Source organism: Paramisgurnus dabryanus, chromosome 4 (genome assembly GCF_030506205.2).
Source record: "Paramisgurnus dabryanus chromosome 4, PD_genome_1.1, whole genome shotgun sequence".
Taxonomy (NCBI): domain Eukaryota; kingdom Metazoa; phylum Chordata; class Actinopteri; order Cypriniformes; family Cobitidae; genus Paramisgurnus; species Paramisgurnus dabryanus.
The window spans coordinates 19,845,551-19,867,770 of record NC_133340.1 but is presented as its reverse complement, the minus strand read 5'-3'; the positions used below and the strand labels follow the sequence as shown (position 1 = coordinate 19,867,770).

The following is a 22,220-nucleotide window of genomic DNA, read 5'->3' as shown; positions in this document are numbered from 1 at the left end:
ATATACTTTAGATATTATTTGATAGACTAGTTATGATGTTTAAAATCTCTAGTGTAGTGGTCAGGACACATGAATGTATCAAAGGTCTATTTATCTCCACATATATCATAAATATAAATTAGCATTATAACTTTTGAAGAGAAAATATAGGTGACAGGCATGGTTACATTATAGGCTACATTTCCTACTATTTATATATTTGAATAGACGAGAGTATTTGTATAACGGCAATGAACGTCTCATATGGCAAGAAATATTCTCACATAATTAAAATAACAGCATAATGACATGAATAAACAGACAAGGAAGCAAGAGTGACATGCAAATTGTATTATTATTACCGGAAAAACAGCAATTACTTAAATAAACTCTGAGGTAAATACGCCATTATAACTGCAACAAGTCTAAATAAGATCAATAAAAATTGGAAAAAAACATTATTATCTCCCAAAACGTTATATGACAAACATTATATTTAAAGCAAATGTATTCTTACAATCATTCAAGATCCACACATTATTCCATATTACTCCCGTTACTGAGCACGTTCGTCTCTCGCCTCGCTCTGTTATAATAGCGCTGATTGACAGGTGCGCTTCCCCGTCTTTCAAACAGATCATTTTGTATAGTTCTCCTTAGAAAAATTTACCATAATTTTAACTATTGACAAAACGGTTTTGTCAGATTGATTATGATTCGTATTACCTTAGTTTAACAAAAAAATCTATGGTTATGGATATAGGGATTGTTAATGTACGTCACCGCAGTGTTGCATTATGGGACGTGGGCGCCATGTTTAGAGGCACCGCCGACCGCTATGCCATTTAATTGTGGGTGTGTTAAGCTAAAACTAGGTAAACTTGAAGAAGAACCGAAGAAATTTAGGAGTTTGAAAGAAAAAGAGAAGGGACCCTATCGAGAGAAACTAAGTGATACTGCCAAAAAACTTTATTTGGACAAATAAACAACAGATCCATATGATTTAGCAGCCCATGACTGGATTACGGATCCAGACGCACTACCTCCGCTCACATATCTGTTATTATTACCTTGTTTTTGGATTGAGTGCATACACTTTGCAGGAGTTTAAGAGCTATAAATCCCTTCAAGCTCATAGTAAGATGACATTCTTCTTTCGGAGTTTTATGACGGTTGGCAAACCAGCTAAAAGATATATGCCATTTACTTACAATGTATACGTATCTTAATGAATCTATAAAAAAAATCAGTTTTATTCTGTGCAATGAATCAACACATGTTCATAAGATGGCACTTCTGTTCTTGGCCAAGTTATTAAAACAAACAAAATGCTAAATATTCAGCTAACGTTATGTTATTTCAAAGTCACAAGCAGTGGGTTTGAGCAGTTGCATTTAATAAAAAATATTTGTTATAATCGTCAAAATTGTCTAAAGATTTATTTTTATAACTCTTGTGGTTATGTTGATCAGAAATGAATGAATAACGTTACATAATTTACATTTACAAGTTAGTTTGACAGTGTTAGCATAAAAACAAGACAATTTAAGTGGTTCTGCTTTTATTAATCACAAATTACTGAATGACTGAAAATGCAGCAAACACACTCTCGCTGATGCAGGGATTTTTTTTAAAAGTAAAAGTTTTTTCTCCTGATTGCGGCAGGCAAACCACGCGATCCGGCGTCTTTTCGTCAGCTCCTCCACCGGCTTCCCCCAAATAAAAGCTGAAAAAACGTATTCCGTTGTTCAGTTTCCTCCCTGAACGATCGTGTGACCTGCTGTGGCAGTTCTTGATCGAGCAGTACTGACCAAACATATCGAAGTTTATTAAAATCTCGACAGAAAATACAAAAACAACCTCCAACACACTAACTCCAATACAGCGGGATAGGAGGCGATCCTGCAAATATGGCGGATTACTCATAATGCCACACGGCGTGACGTCAACTCCACATTCCCTATTGTGATGAGACAATATAAATTTGGTTACTGTTGTTTTATTACAAATAAAAACTAAAAGACTATGTCAGTATAATTAAACAATGGTAAAATTAATAGCATACTTTATGTATATGCATGTATATAAACACGGTTTAACAAGATGTTATATATATCATTTTTCAACTCGTGGTGTTTTGCTTTAATTGCTTCATACTGGGATTAAACAAATAAGATTATAGAAAAAACTACTGAAAAACTTTATTTACATCCATTTAGAGTGAAATTACTGCATTTTTGTGTAAATCCGTGTTCATTCTGACTACAAAACATGTGCTATCACTTTAAATCAGCGCGTGCAGCTTGCGTGCTGTACAGCAAAAATAGACTCGCTGCCGAAACGATCGCAGCACTGCTGCACCGCACCGCATCTGCAACGGACCGGACGGACTGCATACGTATGCTGTGTGAAAGCTCTAACCTGTTAACATGGCTACGTAAAAAATTACGCACCGCAAACACACTGCATACGGAGTATGTGTGAAACAGGCGTTAAAATTGCTAATTTGTAGGCCTGAGCAAAAGTGTGCAGTTTTTGGGTGTGTCATTTAAAATGCAAATAAGCTGATGAAATGCAAACACTGATCACAATGATGGTGGTTTGTTGTAATTGAAACTCAATTGTGCTGTCAAGTCCTTCTTTTCTTTCTCTTTCTCTCTGCACTAAATGGCAGTGCTGTGGTTGGATAGTGCAGATAAAGGGCGCGGTATTATTGTAATTTGCCTTGCTACCTACCTCACAAAACAGGCAAAATCTGAACGACCTAATTTTTCACACGCTTGCAGAAAATGGCTTACCCAAACAAAATTACTGGGTTGATCTTAATCACATTTTCTAAGTTGCTAGAAGTACTAGGGACCCAATTATAGCACTTAAACATGGAAAAAGTCTGATTTTCACGCTATGACCCCTTTAAACCTTGTTGATTCTGGCCCTAATCAATGCAGAGTGTTTTGCACAATGGTCTGAAGAATCTGACCTATGAATGTCAAAAACAATTAAATTCAGACATTTGACCACAAAAACTAGTACATCAAAAAATATATCATTTGGACTTGTTTATATTTTAAAGATATAAGCTTAAGCCCAGCTAACAATTTTTGGTTCCTAAAATCATTTTTTTTGTTCCCAAAACGTTCCCCTAACGTTAGTTATACAGTTTATTTGGAATGCCAGATAAATATATTTTTCAAAAATATTGTTTGCAAAGTCATGTTATTTTTTTAATCGCTAGAAGACATGAAAAAGGAGTCACTAGCAAGGCAAGTTTATTTGTATAGCACATTTCATACACAGGTCATTCAAACTGCTTTACATAGAAATGAGAAAACAATGTATAAGAGGAAAAAAATATGTAGAAATAAGAGACACAAAAAATACATGAGAATTTAAAATATCAATTAAAAGACAATAAATGTGATTTAAAAAGAAAAAAACAGTTAAAAATAAGAATAAAATAAGAATAAAAACAACAGAAATAAAAAGAAGTCACACAGTACCAGATGTTTCAAAACTTATTGTAAACCTTCACTTTCAGTGTCCAGTGGCTTTGCCAGCTCTTATATCTGTGGTGCTGAACTCAAGCGTGTTAACTCATCAGCTCTGCTTATTTGCGATGAAGGGAAATACAGCAGACAAGAGATAAAGTGATGTTGAATAAAATAAAGATGTAGGGCTGCACGATTAATCGCATGCGATTTACAAGCTCATCACGTCAGTAAAGCCGGTTCCTTAATAAGTAGTAAATTGCCATCAGCTGCTTTCAGATGGAGCGGCATTTGCTACACAGAGCCGTAGTTCACTGACAAGCGAGCCGAACCGTGGGCCATGATTCGTACAGATCAACTGCGACAGCACTACTGAACGATACAACGTCACCCATTCATCGCTTTGTTCATTTTCGAAACTGCCAAGTTATCCACCTGGGTTGGATTTATACTGAGAAACAATCTCGGGGGCCCCCTAGCAGCTCGGGGCTCCAAGCAGTGGCCTGCCTTGCCTGTTGACAAGGTGCTCCTCTGTTCACCAACATGAGAGAAGGGAATTTTCCATTATGTTTTTTCTTCAGTATGTGTTTTCTGATGCTTCTGAAGACTTCCAGAATGAGAGAATCTCTCTCCACAGATCGAGCAGTGATGAGGTTTCTTTCCAGTGTGAATTCTCTCATGAACTCTCAAAGTAGATGTCTGAGTAAATCTCTTCCCGCATTGAGAACAGACGTAAGGTTTCTCTCCAGTATGAACTCTCTCGTGGACTTTTACCTGACCTGATCGAGCAAACGTCTTCTCACACCGAGAGCATTTGAAAGGTTTTTCACCTGTATGAATTCTCTGGTGTGACACTAAATGTTCACGTTGATTAAAACTCTTCCCACAGACATTACAGTGATGAGGTTTCTCTCCAGTGTGAATTCTCTGATGAACTCTAAAATTAGATGGATTAGAGAAGCTCTTTCCACAGTGAGGGCAGACGTAAGGTTTCTCTCCAGTATGAATTCTCTCATGGTCTATCAGCTGATATTTCTGACCGAAATGCTTTTCACAGTGTGAACATTGATACAGTTTCTCTTCAGAGTGAATATGTTGGTGTGATCTTAATGAACGTTTATACCTAAAGGTTTTGCCACATTCACTGCACTGATATGGACTGTCATTGGTGTGTGTAAACATATGTGTCTTCAGATGATGTCTTTGGCTGAATCTCTTCTCACAGTGAGGACACTCGTATGGTTTTTCTCCTGTGTGAATTCTCTGATGAAGCCCAAGACTTTGTTTGCTGCTGAAATATTTGCCACATTCAGTGCAGCAGAAAGGCTTTTCATCACTCTGTGTCTCCATGTGGCTTTCCAGCTGAGATAAAAAGTCAAAATTCGCCCACAACTGCTGACAGTGAAACGGATTCTTCTCTCTGTGCTCTCCTGAATGAAGTTTCTTCTCTTGTAAGTTAGTAATGCTGGTCTTAGATCTGGTGCAGGTGAAGAGTTTCTCTTCTGTGTGTTTCTCTTCTTCTGATGTTGAGGATGTTATTTCTCCATCCGAACATAATTCACTCTTCACATCTGAAAGTAACATGAAACAATTAAATTCACTTTTATTTACACAAACAAGGAAATGAAGTAAACAATGAAGTAGCTGTAGCTGATTGTAGCTGTCCCAGATAGCAAGCATTAATCAAAATTAAAGGGGTCATATTATGAGATTTTTTTTAAAGATGTAAAATAATTATTTGGTGTCCCCAGAGTGCGTATATGAAGTTTGAGCTCAAAATACCCCACAGGTAATTAACTACAGCATGTTAAAATTGCCACTTTGTAGGTGTGAGCACTTGAGTATTGCACTTTTTGTATTAACTTTTTTGTCACATGTTTATCTTATCTTTTTCCTTGTACATTAACTACTTATCTATTTTGACTATTTGTTTTTTAATCCCTACTGTCACTAAATCAGTTGTATAAGGCTGACGGCAATGCAATGCTAATAATCTCTGCACTTTTTCAAAATCTCAGGTACCGAGTCTCAGTCCGCTTGTTTGGTCCGCTCTTGGTGCGCACCAGAGTTCGATTGCTACATTCTCACCTGCCCAAACGAACCGCACCAACCGGGTGTGCCTCATAAGCCTTGAAAAGTGAAGCCTCTGGCACTTTGATCACCCCCTGGTGGCTGGCTGCAGTACAAGTCATAAACCCCGCCCTCTCCATTCAAACGAATGGGACTCTGCTCTAAATAAAAAAATTATTTACACTTCCAATAAAAGTTTCCGAAAGATGGTTTTGGTCCTTTGAAGTAGTTTTTATCACGCTGGTATATGTTCAAGTCTTCATTATTGTGGTAAGTTTCATTTTAGCATGTAATTTGATGCAATAGAAACTGGGGCGTGACGTTATGATTGGCGTGGTTGAATTGGTCGCGCGGAAGTTTGATACCGCGACTCTGCCTCTGGCTCCACGGACGATTCCTTCTGCGCATGCCTTGGCTCCAAACTGACGTTTTTACGTAACATGGCGGCGACCGTGGTCGGACATTTTTGGCTTCAATTCATTACAATGGTGGGAGGCAACGTCGCGTCGTCCATCTTTTTTTACAGTCTATGGCACCAACTGAGCAATCGAACTCTGGTACGATTCAACCGAACTAATCAAGGCAGGTGTGAAAGCACCCTTAAGGAGCTGATGAACCATTGTGCAGTGATGCTTTTCACAACCGTGATCCGTGACTGCCAAAGTATGCCACCGCTTTCAAAATAAGAATCCCACATTTATACCAAAATAAAACAACATAATATAGCTCCAATTACTCAAAATATGCCAAAAAAATAAGTTTAAAATAAAAAAATATTTTTTTAATTATGGTCTACTACCATTTTTGGAATGGGCGATAAATCGCCTGCGATTCTCATGCGTATCTCTTCAGTAAAGCCTGTTTTGCCCACCCCTAATTCAATGTTTTTTGTCTTGTCCCTTACTATCTGGGGGAGGTGGCATTGCACATAAAATAAATCACGCAGTTTAAAAAAAAAATGCACTATTTTATTAGAATATAGACAAAAATAACTAGTGATCAAAGACAAAATATGAAATGCAATGCAGTAATCCACTATTTTGTAAAGAGGAGTCAAATGGACATTTTTTAAGTTTTTACAAAAACTTTCATAATCATTGCTGCATTATATTGGTATGTGACAAAAATGTTAAACATGGTTAAATGCTAAAACTAGTTGTTCAGATAGAAAGAGCTTGAAAAAAACTTTACAATGAAATCAAGACCATGTCTATGGGTTCAAGAATAACAAAATACTGGCATTTGAAACTCGAAAGTCATCACTTTATTTTGTCCAATTGTTTTCCATTTTACGTGTTGTAAAACAACCCTTGCGCGTCGTTTAAATTAATTGAAATTTCGTTCACTTGTAGTTTAGCAATAAACTAAATGTATATTACAATTTCACGAATGTTTTTACTCCGCACGTCGCCTGAGGTAATCCGAAGTTTCGTCGAGAGGAACCAAACTGACAGATTGTCACGTTCCTACATTGTAAGGCGACACTACTAGAATGACATAAAGCACTGTTTGTGTCATTTTTAATGCCTACATGCCTGTTGCTCAAAAAGATGTCACAATCTCATTAAAGATGTTAGCCCTTAAGATTTTTTTAGTACTTTTGGTTAGTGAGTTTGTAACTTAAACCCTAATGTACTCACATTTTACAATTGTACAAAAATACAACAACTGAGGACACATACCTGACGTAAGAAAATCATTATAATCTTTGTAATCTTCCTCTTCTGTTTTTTCAGTTTTTATCTCTGTTGGGTTTCCGCTGTCCTCCAGTTTGACTGAACACATCTTGAGTTTGGTCTGCAGGATCTGCTGCTGTTCTCCAGCGTTCCAGACAGAATCCAGAGACTCTGTGGAGGTTTGATCAGTAGATTCCTCATCCTGTAAGCCCTGATCAGTTCCTGATTTACAGCACATCACATCCATCTCATCATCAACACTAAAATACACAGAGAAAAGACTCTGTTTACACTCAATAAAACACTCAAGAGAGAAAAACACTGAGGATACACAAACACATCACACGCGAGCTCTTTCTTTCTTTCTTTAGTGGGTTTATCAGCGGACTAAAGAGCTGCAGAGCGCCTCCTGCTGTACTGGAGAGAGAGAAGTACTGAGCCTGAGCAGGAATGTTTTCATTCTTAAAGTGATACTACAACTGTGTCCCCAGTCCTTCTATCAACCTAGAAAATATGAAAAATATAAACCCAGTAACTTAGTTTTGCTAAACCATTCTCTGCAAGCATGTGAAAAATAAGGGCATTCGAATTTTGCCGTTTTGTGATGAAGGTAGAAAGTCCAATTACAATACTACCCCTTAATCTCCACTATCCAACCACGGCACTTCCATTTAGTGCAGAGAGAAAGAGAGAGAGAAAATAATTGATATCACAATTGAGTTTCAATTTCAACAAATCACCATTATGGCGATCAGTGTTTGCATTTCTTCAGCTCATTTGCATTTAAGAGGAGATACACCAAAACAGCATATTTTTGCCACACCACACGTACAACAAAGTGTCAATTTTAACATGTTATAATAAATTAACCTTTGGGGTATTTTGAGCTAAAACTTCACACACACACACACACACACAATCTGGGGACACCAAAGGCTTATTTTACATCTTTATCAAATCGCATTATATGACCCCTTTAACACTAGCCTGACTACGTCAGACTTTGTACTTCCGCTAAATTTCATTACGCTTCTGTACTCTGTCTATGAAGCGAAGCAAAATAGCAGAGGATGGTTCTACCAGGCTACTTTAACACATGGCTTTAAAAAATAGTAGACATTAACCTGAAAGAAATCACAAGATCATCCTTGGGTTTGAAGTAGGTCGCTAACCTATAACCATTTTTATTTAAAGCTACTTAGAAAATTGAAAAAATAACAACAAAACAATTATTCATCCTAAGAAGCAATAATATGAAAACTGCTGTACAAAGTTATAACATTTTATCAGTTCTTCAAGACGATTTCTGTTGGCTTATTCCCATCAAAACATACACCTACATCCACTGAAACATGCACAATAGTTTTGGTTTCCAATTGACATGAAAGTTCAGTTAATTTATTCTGAATAAACACAAAGCTTTGGAGATTCAAGTGTTGTTTTTCTCTTCAGTATGTGTCTTTTTATGAGCCTTTAAAGATCCTACTTTAGTCGATCCGTGGAGAGATTTACTACTAGTAAGGTTTCTCTTCAGTGTGAACTCTCTGATGAAATCTAAAATAATACGGATTAGAGAAGCTCTTTCCACATTGAGAGCAGACGTAAGGTTTCTCTCCTGTATGAAGTCTCTCATGGATTTTTAAGTAACCTGACTGAGTAAACGTCTTGTCACACTGAGAGCATTTATAACGTTTTTCTCCTGTATGAATTCTCTGGTGCGCTAGCAAGTTTGGCAGTTGACTGAAACTCTTCTCACAATCACTACAGGGGTAAGGTGTTTCTCCGGTGTGAACTCTCTGATGAACTTTAAAAGTACTTAGACCAGCGAAGCTCTTCCCACATTGAGAGCAGACGTAAGGTTTCTCTCCAGTGTGAAGTCTCTGATGATATTTTAAGGTACTTAACTGAGTAAACGTCTTCTCACACTGAGAGCATTTGAAAGGTTTTTCACCTGTATGAATTCTTTGGTGTTTTACTAAAACACTATGTACACTGAATCTCTTTCCACAAAAACCACAGTGATGAGGTTTCTCTCCAGTATGAACTCTCTCATGAAGTCTAACATAATATGGATTAGAGAAGCCCTTACCACACTGAGAGCAGACGTAAGGTCTCTCTCCAGTGTGAACTCTCTCATGGACTTTCAGATGAACTTTTTGACAAAAACGTTTATCACAGTGAGAACACTGATAGTGTTTCTCCTCACTGTGTGTTTTTTGATGAGATTGAAAAGAGCCTAAAAACCTAAAGGCTTTGTCACATTTACTGCACTGATACGGTCTCTCATTGGTGTGTATAAACGCATGTGCCTTAAGACAGTATGCATAGGAAAATCTCTTCTTACAGTGAGGACACTTGTATGGTTTTTCTCCTGTGTGAATTCTCTTATGAGCATCAAGATTGTGTTTGCTGCTTAAATATTTGCCACATTCGGTGCAAAGGAAAGGCTTTTCACCACTGTGTGTCCTCATGTGGCGTTTTAGTTGAGATAAGAAGTCAAAATCCTTCCCACACTGTTGACAGTGAAACTGCTGCTTTTTTCTGTGCTCTTCTGAATGACGTCTCTGTTCTTGTAAGCTAGTAAAGCTGATCTTACATCTCCTGCAAGTGAAGAGTTTCTGTTGTGTGTGTTTTCTTTCATGTCTCTTTAAATATCCTCTCGAGCTCATTGTCTTTCCACAGGTGAGGCAGGAAAATGTTTTTACTGTAAGTTGCTCTTTTGATGTCAAGGACGTTATTTCTCCATCACTACATGAATCACCCTTCTCATCTGAAAGCAAACAAACACCATTAGAAATGTATTCTGTCTTACATATCACCAACTGCAAACACTGCCGAGAAGTTACTTGAAGGGGTCCCCAGTTCTTCTATCACTCAAGAAAAATGAAAAATATCAACCCAGTAACTTTGTTTTGGTAAACCATTCTCTGCAAGCATGTGAAAAATTAGATTGTTCAGATTTCGCCTGTTTTGTGAGGTAGCTAGCAAGTCTAATTACAACAATACCGCCCCCTTAACCTGCACTATACAACCACAGCACTGCCATTTAGTGCAGAAATAGAGAGAAAGAAAAGATAATTGACAGCCAAATTAAGTTAAATTTTCAACAAACCACCATCATTGCGGTCAAGGTTTGCATTTCATCAGCTCATTTGCATTTTAAAGGACAAACGCAAAAAAACGCCACATTATTGTTCAGTGCTACAAAGTGGTAATTTTAACGTGATAATAAATTATCTGTGAGGTATTTTGAGATAAAACTTCACATACGCGCTCTGAAAACACCAACGACTTATTTCACATCTTAAATTTTTTTATAATATGACCCCTTTTAAGTTTTTGATTTGAGTAACATAAAAACACTTTAATAAAACATGAACTGACAGGACAATAAAATAATGTAAAAAGAAAACAGAAGACACATACCTGAAGAAGTAGAATCATCATTACCATCATCATCATCATCATCAGTCTGATCTTCCTCTTCTGTGGTTTCTCTTCTCGTCTTCATCATGAGGTTCTTGCAGTCCTCCAGTTTGACTGAACACATCTTGAGTGTGGTCTGCAGGATCTGCTGCTGTTCTCCAGCGTTACAGACAGAATCCAGAGACTCTGTGGAGGTTTGATCAGTAGATTCCTCATCCTGTAAGCCCTGATTACTGTCACACACTGTAGTGTCCTGAGCGTCTGTGGGCTTTGACTCAGTATAACAGAGTAAAGTCAGACTGAGCTCGGAGTCCTGTGTGGAAGATTCACAACAAACACACACAGAGTAAGATTAGAAATGATTTGATGTTGTCTGATTCAGGTAAAGGATGTTTAAGCTGTACAAACCTCTCTCTTCAGTCCTTCATCTCCTCTTAACCTCAGCTTTGTCTCCAGTAACGCCACCTCTTTCTTCAGCTGAGAGATTTCTGTGATGAAATCATCAATATCCAGCATGGACAGATCAGTTCTTACTGATTTACAGCACATCTCATCTCTCATCATCAACACTAAAATACACACAGACAAGACTCTGTTTACACTCAATAAAACACTCAAGAGGGAAAAACACTGAGGATAAACAAACACATCACACGCGAGCTCTTTCTTTCTTTAGTGGTTAATCGGCGGACTAAAGCGCTGCATAGCGCCACCTGCTGTACTGGAGAGAGATACTCCAGCGAGAAGATCATCTTATCTTTTATAAATCCTACCACGTTTTCACGCGTGAATAAAAAGTGCCTTTCCCCCTGTCGGCAGTTTTTAAAAGATTTTAGAGTTGTAATGGCGACGCATTAAAGGGGCCATTTTATGAGATTTTTTAAGATGTAAAAGAAATCTTTGGTGTCCCCAGAGTGTGTATGTTAGAAGTTTTAGCTTCAAATAGTCCACAGCTAATTTATTATAGCATGTTAAAATTGCTAATTTCATTTTGTTTATAGTTGTAGACAGAGTGCGAAAAAAAACAGAAGGGGGGGGGTGGTTTCATTGGCGTCGATTTCGGCGACGGTGGGTACCCATGAGTCATTTGGTACCCACCACTAGTTTTTACTTTTTTGACTGTTTTCAGTGGTTATGAAGAGCAATATGAGAGAGAAATTTGGTAATCATTGTCCGACCTAAAAATCCATTATAATGTTATTATTATTTTTTATATATATTTCTAATTTAAATATTTCTAATATTCAAAAATGCGCTCTCCGCTCACGAGCTCTGATCAGAACAAACCCGAACCTCACTGTGTTCTGAACTTGCGCACAAACATCAAAATATAAAATGGTTTTAAAACTAAACATTTAGACTATACAGCGCAAAATATGAGCTTATTGACGATTTTTTATAATTCTTGACATTATGCGTCTCTGTCCACAGCACATTTCAAAACATTTTAATTCATAAAACTAAATCATTAGAACATGAACTTCATCACTGCATTTGCAGGAATTGTAAAATCTTTTTTCTTATTAACTCATGAAGCAGCCTAACGCAATATTTTTACTCTAATAGCTTATCTTTCCCCACACATATGAACTGTGATCATGCACAACGAAAAAACGCGCAAGAATTAAATCTTGAATGGCAAAACTGTATGGCACAACGTAGTGTCAACTTAAACATAAATATGAACAATGTATTGATTGCAAAGTTAAACCATTACAGTAGAACGTTTTAAGGGTTGCAAACTTGATGTTTTTCTTTTCCTCAAACATAACACACATACAAAAAAATCTATATTCTATGAATCACAGATCAAGAAACTCATACACTCATCTTTTTTTTGTTGTAATTGCTTCAGTGAATATGGTACAAGACACCTGCATCAACATTTGTGAAGTTACAGACCAATTTTGCACATTTGCAATCAACAAGTAAAAACATTGTGACCGGCCATTTTGTGGCTGTTACAAACACAATCAAGCACATGCGCATCTCATATATATGCTATAAATACTTTGTAGTTTGTATATATATTATTACACTTTTTTATTTTAAGACAAAGGTACGCTGACAAGACTTAAGTGGACATGAACATCAAGGATTTATAGCTACAAGTTACAAAACTAAGTTCATGTAGTTGTCAGACAGACATCAATAAAAAAGATCTTTAAATAGCTATTACAACAATGTAGACAGGGAGACTTCACTCCGGATTCAAACCCAACATGGCAGCATGCCAGTCAAAAACACTATCCGTTCCCCCTCACACTTCCTTGTTTGACAAAACTAGCATCGATTCAATACGACACAAAATCTTGCTCTTCAAGTCAAAGTAGATAGATGAATGGATGGATTGATAGGATCTGCTATTCTCCAGTGTGAATTCTCCTGTGCAGAGTAATGCTTGACTTATGAGTGAAGGTCTTTCCACACTCATCACATCTGTAAGGCTTTATTCCAGCGTGAATTCGCATGTGTGTACCAAGGTTGGACTTTTGAGTGAAGCTCTTTCCACACTGGTCACAACGATAAGGCCTTATTCCGGTGTGAATTCGCACATGTGCACCAAGGCTGGACTTTTGAATAAAGCTTTTTCCACACTCAGGACAACAGTATGACTTTATTCCATTGTGAATTTTTGTGTGTACAAGAAGGCTGGACTTTTGAATGAAGCTCTGTTCACACTGATCACATCTGTAAGGCTTTTCTCCAGTGTGAATTTTTGTGTGTACAAGAAGGTTGGACTTTTGAATGAAGCTCTGTCCACACTGATCACATCTGTAAGGCTTTTCTCCAGTGTGACTTGTTTTGTGCATATTAAGGGAGGACTTATAAACAAAGCTATTTCCACATTCATCACATCTGTAAGGCTTTTCTCCGGTGTGAATTCTCCTGTGCACCTTAAGGCTGGACTTGTGACTGAAGCTCTTTCCACACTCATCACATGTGAAAGGTTTCTCTCCAGTGTGAATTCTCTTGTGTGCATTAAGGTTGAAGTTACAAGAGAAGCTCTTTCCACACTCATCACATTCATAACACTTTTCTCCAGTGTGAATTTGCATGTGCACATTAAGGTCAGACTTACAAATAAAGATTTTTCCACACCGAGAGCACGTACAAGAATCTTCATCTGAAAAAATCTTCTCAGTCTTCAAGCAGCGCAGAGATTCTTCTTCAGGTTTATAATGATGAGGTTTCTCCTCAGTTTCATCCGAACTTTCCTCCTTCACCTTTATCAGGTCTAAAATGAACAGAGAAAATAATTATGATCGATATGGCAAGTATAATGGGGCTTTTTCATTGCATAGTACCCCACAGGTCAGGTCGTGTCAGTTCACTTAACTTTGGCTCTGTTAGCTTTTCCATTAAGTTATTACCACTTCAGAGTGGGAGGGATTATATTGTGTCGTTATATTTGCTGCTGTGACATCATACAAAAAGTGGGAACGAGCATCAATGGAATGCAGGGGAAAATATGGGAATACCAATCAGTGATCTTGATCTACAGTGTTTTCACATCACGCTTTAGTATCAGCTCAGCTCACTTGGAACCCCAACCGAGGTGGTACTAAAAAAGTATCAGGTACTAGTACTGTACCCAGTGGAAAGTCCCCCCAAAAATAACCTGACCCGATCCGTTTACTTTGCCGCACAAGTAAACTAATCACAGACCACTTCTGAAACTACAATGAAACACAATAAAGATTGTTTGTGTCTTTAACCCCTTAACTGTCACCACCCCCATTTTTAATGGGGGTTAAAATTTAACGTGTCACACTTTTTCTTAATAAATAAAAATAATCCAATAAAGTTGATATTTTATATTTAAATAGTGTTTCATGCCCAAAATGGTAAAAAAAAATTTTTTCAACATTTTCTTTAGTTCCTTAAGTTTAGTGTGTAAATATTGAGTCAACATACTTGAATAAATCAAATCCTCTTTATCTGTTTGTTCTTCTTTGATTTCTTGTTTCAGCTCCATCCCACAGTCCAGCAGATTTACTGATGTCTTTTGTTCTTCTTCATTACAGACAGAAGCTCTGTAGATGTTTTATCAGATGATTTGAACATTTTTGTAATAAAAATAGCAGATACAAATAGCACACATACAAAAAAACCCCAGCTAAATCCGCATTTCACTTTAATACGCTATTTTGAACAATGATATTATTTATTGTTAACTTGCAGTCGTTTTTAAAGATTACCGCGCATGCATTACTTGATATGTTGGCATTACTCTTGAGTTTATGATCTTGGGTTTTTAAGAACATGAAATAAGCACAACATGTGTCTGAAACATGTTTAAATAACTGCGCACGTCTGTCTCATCAGCGCCACAACAAGCCCCTACTACTGGCACCTCCTACCCTCATAACACACATTTAGTCTCGGAGACGTCTATTTGATGTCTGAGTTAAGATGTATAATTTTGCTGATCTGCTTGCCTCTTATACGTTTCCTAAAATATGCCATATAGACACAATGAACATGTCTGCCAGATGTAAGTAACAGTAATAAAAACTTCGCTTACCCTGGAGAGATAACACTAACAAACATTAATCATATAAAAGATGAAGAGCACCAATACAACATTAAGGGTTCATTGTGACGTGAGCTGATCTTCTTCTCGTGTCTTGGCGCTTTTCATTCAGTGTGTATATGTCGCCACCTACCGTGAAAACGTTTAGTCATTGTTCCCCAGAAGTAGATCATCTTATTCTTAAAAAATCCTAAGACTTTCATGTGTATGCAGGGCTGGTTTTAGACTGTTGGAGACTCTTTGCACACTTTTAAATTTTCAGGGAAAAAGTTTCAGTGTTTTTCTTACACTATAAGAAATAATTTAAACACTAAAATTAGATAAACTTTTTATCAAGTTAACAAACAGATTAAATGCCAATTTGTAAAAATGTAATTAGAAATGATGCAAATCCACACAGATTAAACATTTTAAAGGGGTCATATTATGAGATTTTTTATAAAGATGTAAAATAAGTCTTTGGTGTCCTCACTCCCAGAGTACATATGTGAAGTTTTAGCACAAGTTACCCCACACATATTTATTATAGCATGTTAAAGTTCCCATTTTGTAGGTCTGAGCAAAAATTTGCAAATTAAAATGCAAATGAGCAGATGAAACTCAAACACTGATGGTGGTTTGTTGCAACTGAAACTCAATTGTACTGTCAATTCTTATTTTCTCTCTCTTTCTGTCTGCACTAAATGACAGTGCTGTGGTTGGATAGTGCAGATTAAAGTGGACATATCATGAAAATTTGACATTTTCCATTTTTAAGTGCTATTATTGGGTCCCCAGTCAGTGCTTCTATCAACCTAGAAAAAGATCAACCCAGTAATGTAATTTTGGTAAACCATTCTCTTCAAGCATGTGAAAAAATAGGTAATTGAAATTTGGTTGTGATGTCAGAGGGGGATAATCTGCACTATCCAACCACATCACTGCAAAATACTACAGATGACCTGTGCATTTAACCTGACCCACAGAATAACACAGGTAAAGCACAGGCATGATTAACACATATATACTATGATCATATTTGAAATAGCAGTGTACTAATAAAAGTGAATAAAGTGCAACTTTTTTTTAAATTAAGTTCATTTCCTTATTTCAAATGTATTGAAAACATTTATTTTCAAATTAAAGCATTAACACAATTTACAAGTCTGTTTTATTCATTGTCTTTGATCGCATGATTGTCTTGAGTTGACTCGTGACTAATCACAACTTAATAGCATATTTTTAACTCTTCTACACTTACCTTAATTTAACAATTTTCAAGTTTTGGATAATCAACATGAGTGTGAAAAATATGGATGCTTTATGCAAACGTATGTTTAACATTGCTGACTCTTTTACAAACAATAATTTTGACAAAAAACCCAGTGAAAGAATTTTTTAAGGTTAAAAACAAAATCCCCACATCCATACCTTAAAATCACTGGTAAAACTTATAGATTCAGCACACACAATGTCAAACACAATATCAATGAATGTTTTTCTTTCTTTTATTGTTTGATTGACATTGAAACACAGAGTTTTAAGATCTACTTTAATAAAAAGATCTAATATAAAAGTTACACATCAGATATTTTCCCCAACAGTTAATCAAACATTTACTTAAGACAGTTATAATACTTGATAAAGACTTGACTTCTTGTCAAAACAGATGTTTTTAGCAGAAGGAAGATCGTTGAGTCGTCACTCTTAAAGCTGCGGCCGGCAAGATATTTTTGATCATATTTACCAAAACTGACACTATGCTCCGATAGAACAACATAAATTAGACTGTTAAGAAAGAAAAAACACGCTTCTACCTCCACCTAGAGCCAGTTATTTGGTTTGCAAAAACTGGTTCATCTGGTCCAATCAGCGCATGCCGGTTCACCTGGTCCAATCAGTGAGGGCTGTGTAAAATCTAACTGTCAATCACAGTTCCTGCACGCGCCACAAATCCACCCCCCACCCTCCTACAATATCGCATGCATCTGCTTGAAGTTCACAGGTGTGTTGGATTGAACGCAGCGTGATGGCGGAGAGATGTTCGGTATTTTCCGGGTTTTTGTTGTATCAACCCCCACCTCTACAATGGCTGCATAGGTGCCCTGGAAAAATCCTTCCTAGAATACATTAAACTTTCATTTACAAAGACGTGAAACTTACTGAGTGGTCAGGGGTGTTCACTGATATGCTCACACAAAAATCTCTGCAAAAGATGCATTCCAACAGGTTTTATCGTAGTTTTGTCCAACTCCATTGACTTGTATTAGATGTGCTGTGAGGTACGCTATTACTCCGCCACCGGAAACGGAAATGGAGTTGTTTGTATTCTTGCAATTTGCAAAGGTGGATTATCGCCACCAACTGGGCTGGAGTGGCTATTATTCAAGCTCTCAACGGAAGAATGTAGGGGTGTGAGGCGTTTGGAAAAATAGGTCCACAAGTTTACAATGAATGGTAAAACACCTGCATCTTTTGCAGCAATTTTTGTGGGAGCATATCAGTGAACACCCCTGACCCCTTTCACGTCTTTGTAAACTAAAGTTTAATGCATATTAGGAAGAATTGTTCCAGTGCACCTATACAGCCATTGTAGAGTTGGGGGGGTGATACAACAGATACCGAAAATTCTCCGGCCAGCATCATGTGTCCAAATTTCAGTCAAAACCGTTCTATTTCATCATAAACAATCTAAAAACAGGGCTTTAAGTGTAAAATACCGAACTTGTCCTTTAACAACCCAGAGCTACGAAAACAACCAATAAAAAAAGGAAACAAAGATAGAAAGTGACCGTGCCTGTAATAAAACTAGGATTAATATCAGACCGGCATTTGAAATGTGGAGGAATCTACGAGATTTTAAAGGGTTCAAGCTGGATGCAGAGCTTGCCACATTTCTTGTCGACAGGTAATTGTGCTTTATCAACCATTGATTGTATTTCTGGGTGTTATACAAGTAATCTAAGTCTGCTTGCTAAGGATGCGTTGACAAAAATACTCGTGCACATGGACTGACAAGGACGAGCTCGAACGGTGTAGTGTGGGAGGGGCATAAAAATTGTAAACATTCGAAATCACCCCAATCCTTCAGAGTTGCCAAGTGATTAATGTTCTTTTCAAGAAAACCTCAATTTAGATCGACATTCCTACTTTCTTTTGTTTCAAAAATAAGCTAAACATTAGATCTTTACATTGCTGTTACAACTATGAAGACTTCACCCAGGAGGACCTTCCCACACTTCCTTGTTTGACAAAAACAATATGTAGGTCTAAGGTTCTCAACTCCAGCCCGCGAGGTCCACTTTCCTGCAGTGTTTAGCTCTAGGTCTGAGCGCAGACTGCATTGTATACTTTCAAATTGATCACTGTACTTTGAAATTAAACGCTGATCGGTCTGTCCACTGCCGCATAAAGTCGAACAAACCCATGCCTATAGATTGTGATTAACTTGGTCAGGTGAGTTTTATCTGGGCAGAAGCCAAACTGCCCAAGAAATATGGCGCACACGTCACTACGGCAAGCAGCAGGTGTCAGACCTGATGGCACCGTCTTCAACTCCTCCCTTGATTGCAAACTGCAAACCTCGCTGATCGGTCTGTGCAGCACCGCATGAACTCAAGCACACCTATTGTCAGCATGCAAGCGACCACTTGGTGCCACTGTGAAGACTGGTGTAGGAGGCAGTTGTGGCCTAATGGTTAGAGCGCTTGGCTTGTAACCAGAGAGTTGTTGGTTCGAGGCTTTGATCAAGGCCCTTGTCCCCCAATGCTCCCTGGGCGCTGCAGTGATAGCTGTTGACTGCTCCGGGTATGTGCGTGTTCTGCAGTATGAACTCTCTTGTGCAAACTAAGGCTGGACTTTTGACTGAAGCTCGCTCCACAATGGTCACATCTGTAAGGACTTTCTCCTGTGTGAATTTTCCCGTGCACAGTAAGATTGGCCTTAAAAGTGAAGCTCTCTCCACACTGGTCACAACTGTAAGGCTTTTCTCCAGTGTGAATTCTCATGTGTACATCAAAGGTGGACTTATAAGTGAAGCTCTCTCCACACTGGTCACAACTATAAGGCTTTTCTCCAGTGTGAATTCTTATGTGCACAGTAAGATGGGACTTCTGAGCGAAGGTCTTTCCACACTGGTCACAACTGTAATGCTTTACTCCAGTGTGAATTTTTCTGTGCGCGGTAAGGTGGAACAAATTAGTGAAGGTCTGTTCACACTTGTTACAACTGTAAGACTTTACTCGAGTGTGAATCATTTTGTGAGTATCAAGCCTGGACTTAGAAATGAAGCTCTTTCCACACTGGTCACAACTGTAAGGATTTCCTCGAGCGTGAATTCTCTTGTGTTTAGTAAGGCTTGTATTATAAGTGAAGGTCTGTTTACATTTATCACAACTGTAAGGCTTTTCTCCAGTGTGAATTCTCTTGTGTTTAGTAAGGCTTGACTTACAACTGAAGGTGTGTCCACACTGGTCACAACTGTAAGGCTTTTCTCCAGTGTGAATCATCTTGTGCACAGTAAGGTAGGACTTATAAGTGAAGGTCTTTTCACATTTATCGCATGGGTAAGGCTTTTCTCCAGTGTGAATTCTCCTGTGAACATTAAGGCTGGACTTACGAGTGAACATCTGTCCACACTGTTCACAACTGTAAGACTTTTCTCCAGTGTGAATTTGCATGTGTGCATTAAGTTCGGACTGACTATTGAACATTTTCCTACACAGAGAGCACATACAAGAATCTTCAACTGACAAAATCTTCTCAGTCTTCAAGCAGCTCAAAGATTTTTCTCCAGGTTTAAAATGATGAGGTTTCTCTTCTAGGTTATTTGATTGAAAACTTTCCAACTTCATCAGGTCTAAAATGAACAAAGAAAATCATTATGATCAATAAGACAGTAAAAAATATCACAGAGCACTTCTAAAACTACATTAGATGCTCAACTAGAAGGTCTATTACCGCCACTCGCATAAATTCCAGGTTTCATACTTAAACGCATTGTAAAGTGAAATCACTATAGTGAATGTAATTTCTTATTGCTTAAAAAGTGGATGTATGATGCAAAAAATAAAAAATAACATGAGTTCAGGACTATCACTAGTGATTATCTTCATAATCGGGTGATTATTTTTTACTAATAATCGACTAATCTTAAAAAAAATATTCAATTTGATGTTTAAATATATTATAGCTAAAGAAAGCTCTACATTAGGGTACTCACTTGTAGGCGTGTACTTTAAAAAGTGCAAAAATGTAATTCTGCGTTCAGACCAGCTGTCGTCGAGGCGTCAAGCGCGAGTGATTTCAATGTTAAGTCAATGTAAAGACACGTTGGCGCGCCTCTGGAGGTTTCGCGGCACGAATGAGGCTATAAATGCGCTAGATGTGATTCCACCTTGTTTGCGTTAATGGCGCGAAATTAGCGTTGCCGTGGGAAACATGCGAGTTGAAAAATTTGAACTTGCGCGCCATGTTAACCAATCAGGAGCTTGCTTTAGTATTGCATGATTACATGAAGCGAGCGTAGTCGCAGAAGCCCCTCCCACGACGCGAATTTCCACGTGAATGTCTCGATGACTAGAATTTCACGCGTGAATGAAGCGAGTAAAATCAAAATGTTCAAGAGGCAAACTAGACGCGGTAGACGCAAAATTGACGCCTCAAACACGACTGGTGTGAACTGGTGTGGTTCTGTAAGAATTTATAGTCTGCCTTGACACAGATTCCACTCCACTCTCAGTCCAAGCAATAAACTGATAATATAACCTGAAGTCATGTTTTCTTAATTGTAGAAAGTGTATTGTAGCATGATGGGGATATTTATACAATATGCCGTTCTTTTAATTTTATTCGTTGACCAGTCAAACACGTGACCTACTCTGCTCCAGCATCACCTGTGCTTCACCGCAGTCACACACCCTGTCTCAATTCGTTCCCTAGCTCCCTAGGTGGTGAGTTAATATGTCGTGTACGCAGGTTCAGGCACTGGTAAGGACTATAGCTCACGATGTCATTTTCTCTTACATTTTAAATGTAAAATAATATTTTATTTATATTTTAAATATTGAGTAGATGTGGTCCCTTATGGTCTAACGATGTGTTTATATTGAAAACTAAAACAAACCTTTGTCTTGATAAAATGCAACAGAACTTTTATAAAGTTTATTGAGTTGGATAACTCAATTTTCATTTGGAGAGCTTTAGAAAAGGTCAAGTGATTTCCGTAAGGGAGCATAGATTTTGTGGGAATTTGTAGGGAACGAATGTTCCAGTGCACTGGAAAGATTTTGCAATTGAGACAGCCCTTAAAATGACCGACTCCCTAAACAGTGCCCAGGCCTCCAAAGGCTAATGGCGCTTTTCAATTGCATAGTACCCCACGGTTTGGTTTAGTTTAGTTTGGGTCGGGGTCAGCTCACCTCACTTTGGCGTGGTTAGCTTTTCCATCGAGTTTAGTATCACTTCGAAGTGGGAGGGATTATAGGCGTGTCGTTATATTTGCGCTGCCTACTGCTGTGACATCATACAAGTGAGAGTGTTGTTGTACATTCCCATACATTTATTTAATTTCTCAGTCGTCCACAAAATTTTAATTGGCCACCACAAATAGATGTTTGCACATCGCGTTTATCACTACCTCTGTCTCACATGACAGTTTCTGTTCAAACACCTGTGGCGTCAGTCGACAGCGCTCCGCTGAGCCTCACTGAAGTTGCATTTATAGCATATATAATGCTGACGTGCTAGTCGTGAATGTTCCGCCAGAAACTGCAAGTCGGGAAAAAATTGTTAGGGTGTCACTGATTCTCAACCTTTGGATGTTTTTCATCGCTAAAAGGGAGTTTGGGAATTTATAGCAGAGCACAGATGACAACATGTTTGCTCGAGACAGCACAGTCAAGAGTCAAGAGTCAAGTTAAACTAAAACAAACACTGATCACAATAAGGGTGACTTTAAATGAAACTAAATCTAAACCTAAAGTAAGAAAATGACTCTACAAGTAAGATGTAAAATGCAATTTTAGGTTTCAGCCAGAGATGGTGAGAGAGAGGATAACAGAGCTT

The 22,220-nt window shown here is 37.8% G+C and overlaps 3 protein-coding genes across 3 annotated transcripts in view; all 3 read right to left on the bottom strand.

Moving 5' to 3' along the window:
• Positions 1 to 22,220, bottom strand: part of LOC135760399 (uncharacterized) — a 91,122-nt gene that overhangs the window by 5,713 nt on the left and 63,189 nt on the right. The gene's annotated exons all lie outside the window — the stretch shown is intronic.
• Positions 3,248 to 7,576, bottom strand: LOC135760402 (uncharacterized). The gene is made up of 2 exons (XM_065274382.2): positions 7,220 to 7,576; positions 3,248 to 5,038 (listed from the first exon to the last, which is right to left on the bottom strand). The coding sequence occupies exons 1-2, from the start codon at positions 7,458 to 7,460 to the stop codon at positions 4,032 to 4,034; spliced, it is 1,248 nt and encodes a 415-aa protein (XP_065130454.1). The 5' UTR covers positions 7,461 to 7,576; the 3' UTR covers positions 3,248 to 4,031.
• Positions 8,314 to 22,220, bottom strand: part of LOC135760447 (uncharacterized) — a 35,553-nt gene continuing 21,646 nt past the window's right edge. Inside the window, 7 exon segments of the mRNA XM_065274432.2 lie at positions 8,314 to 9,983; positions 10,640 to 10,952; positions 11,048 to 11,309; positions 13,001 to 13,877; positions 14,558 to 14,676; positions 15,168 to 15,182; positions 18,909 to 20,013. Coding sequence (XP_065130504.2) covers positions 8,728 to 9,983; positions 10,640 to 10,952; positions 11,048 to 11,309; positions 13,001 to 13,877; positions 14,558 to 14,676; positions 15,168 to 15,182; positions 18,909 to 20,013 — 3,947 coding nt within the window. The 3' untranslated portion in view covers positions 8,314 to 8,727.

Bases quoted from the DNA above. Each gene is read 5' to 3' on its own strand.
- LOC135760402 (XM_065274382.2), bottom strand. From the start codon at position 7,460: ATGGATGTGATGTGCTGTAAATCAGGAACTGATCAGGGCTTACAGGAT. The intron at 5,039-7,219 runs GTATGTGTCCTC...TGTTACTTTCAG, and splicing joins TAATGATTTTCTTACGTCAG to ATGTGAAGAGTGAATTATGT.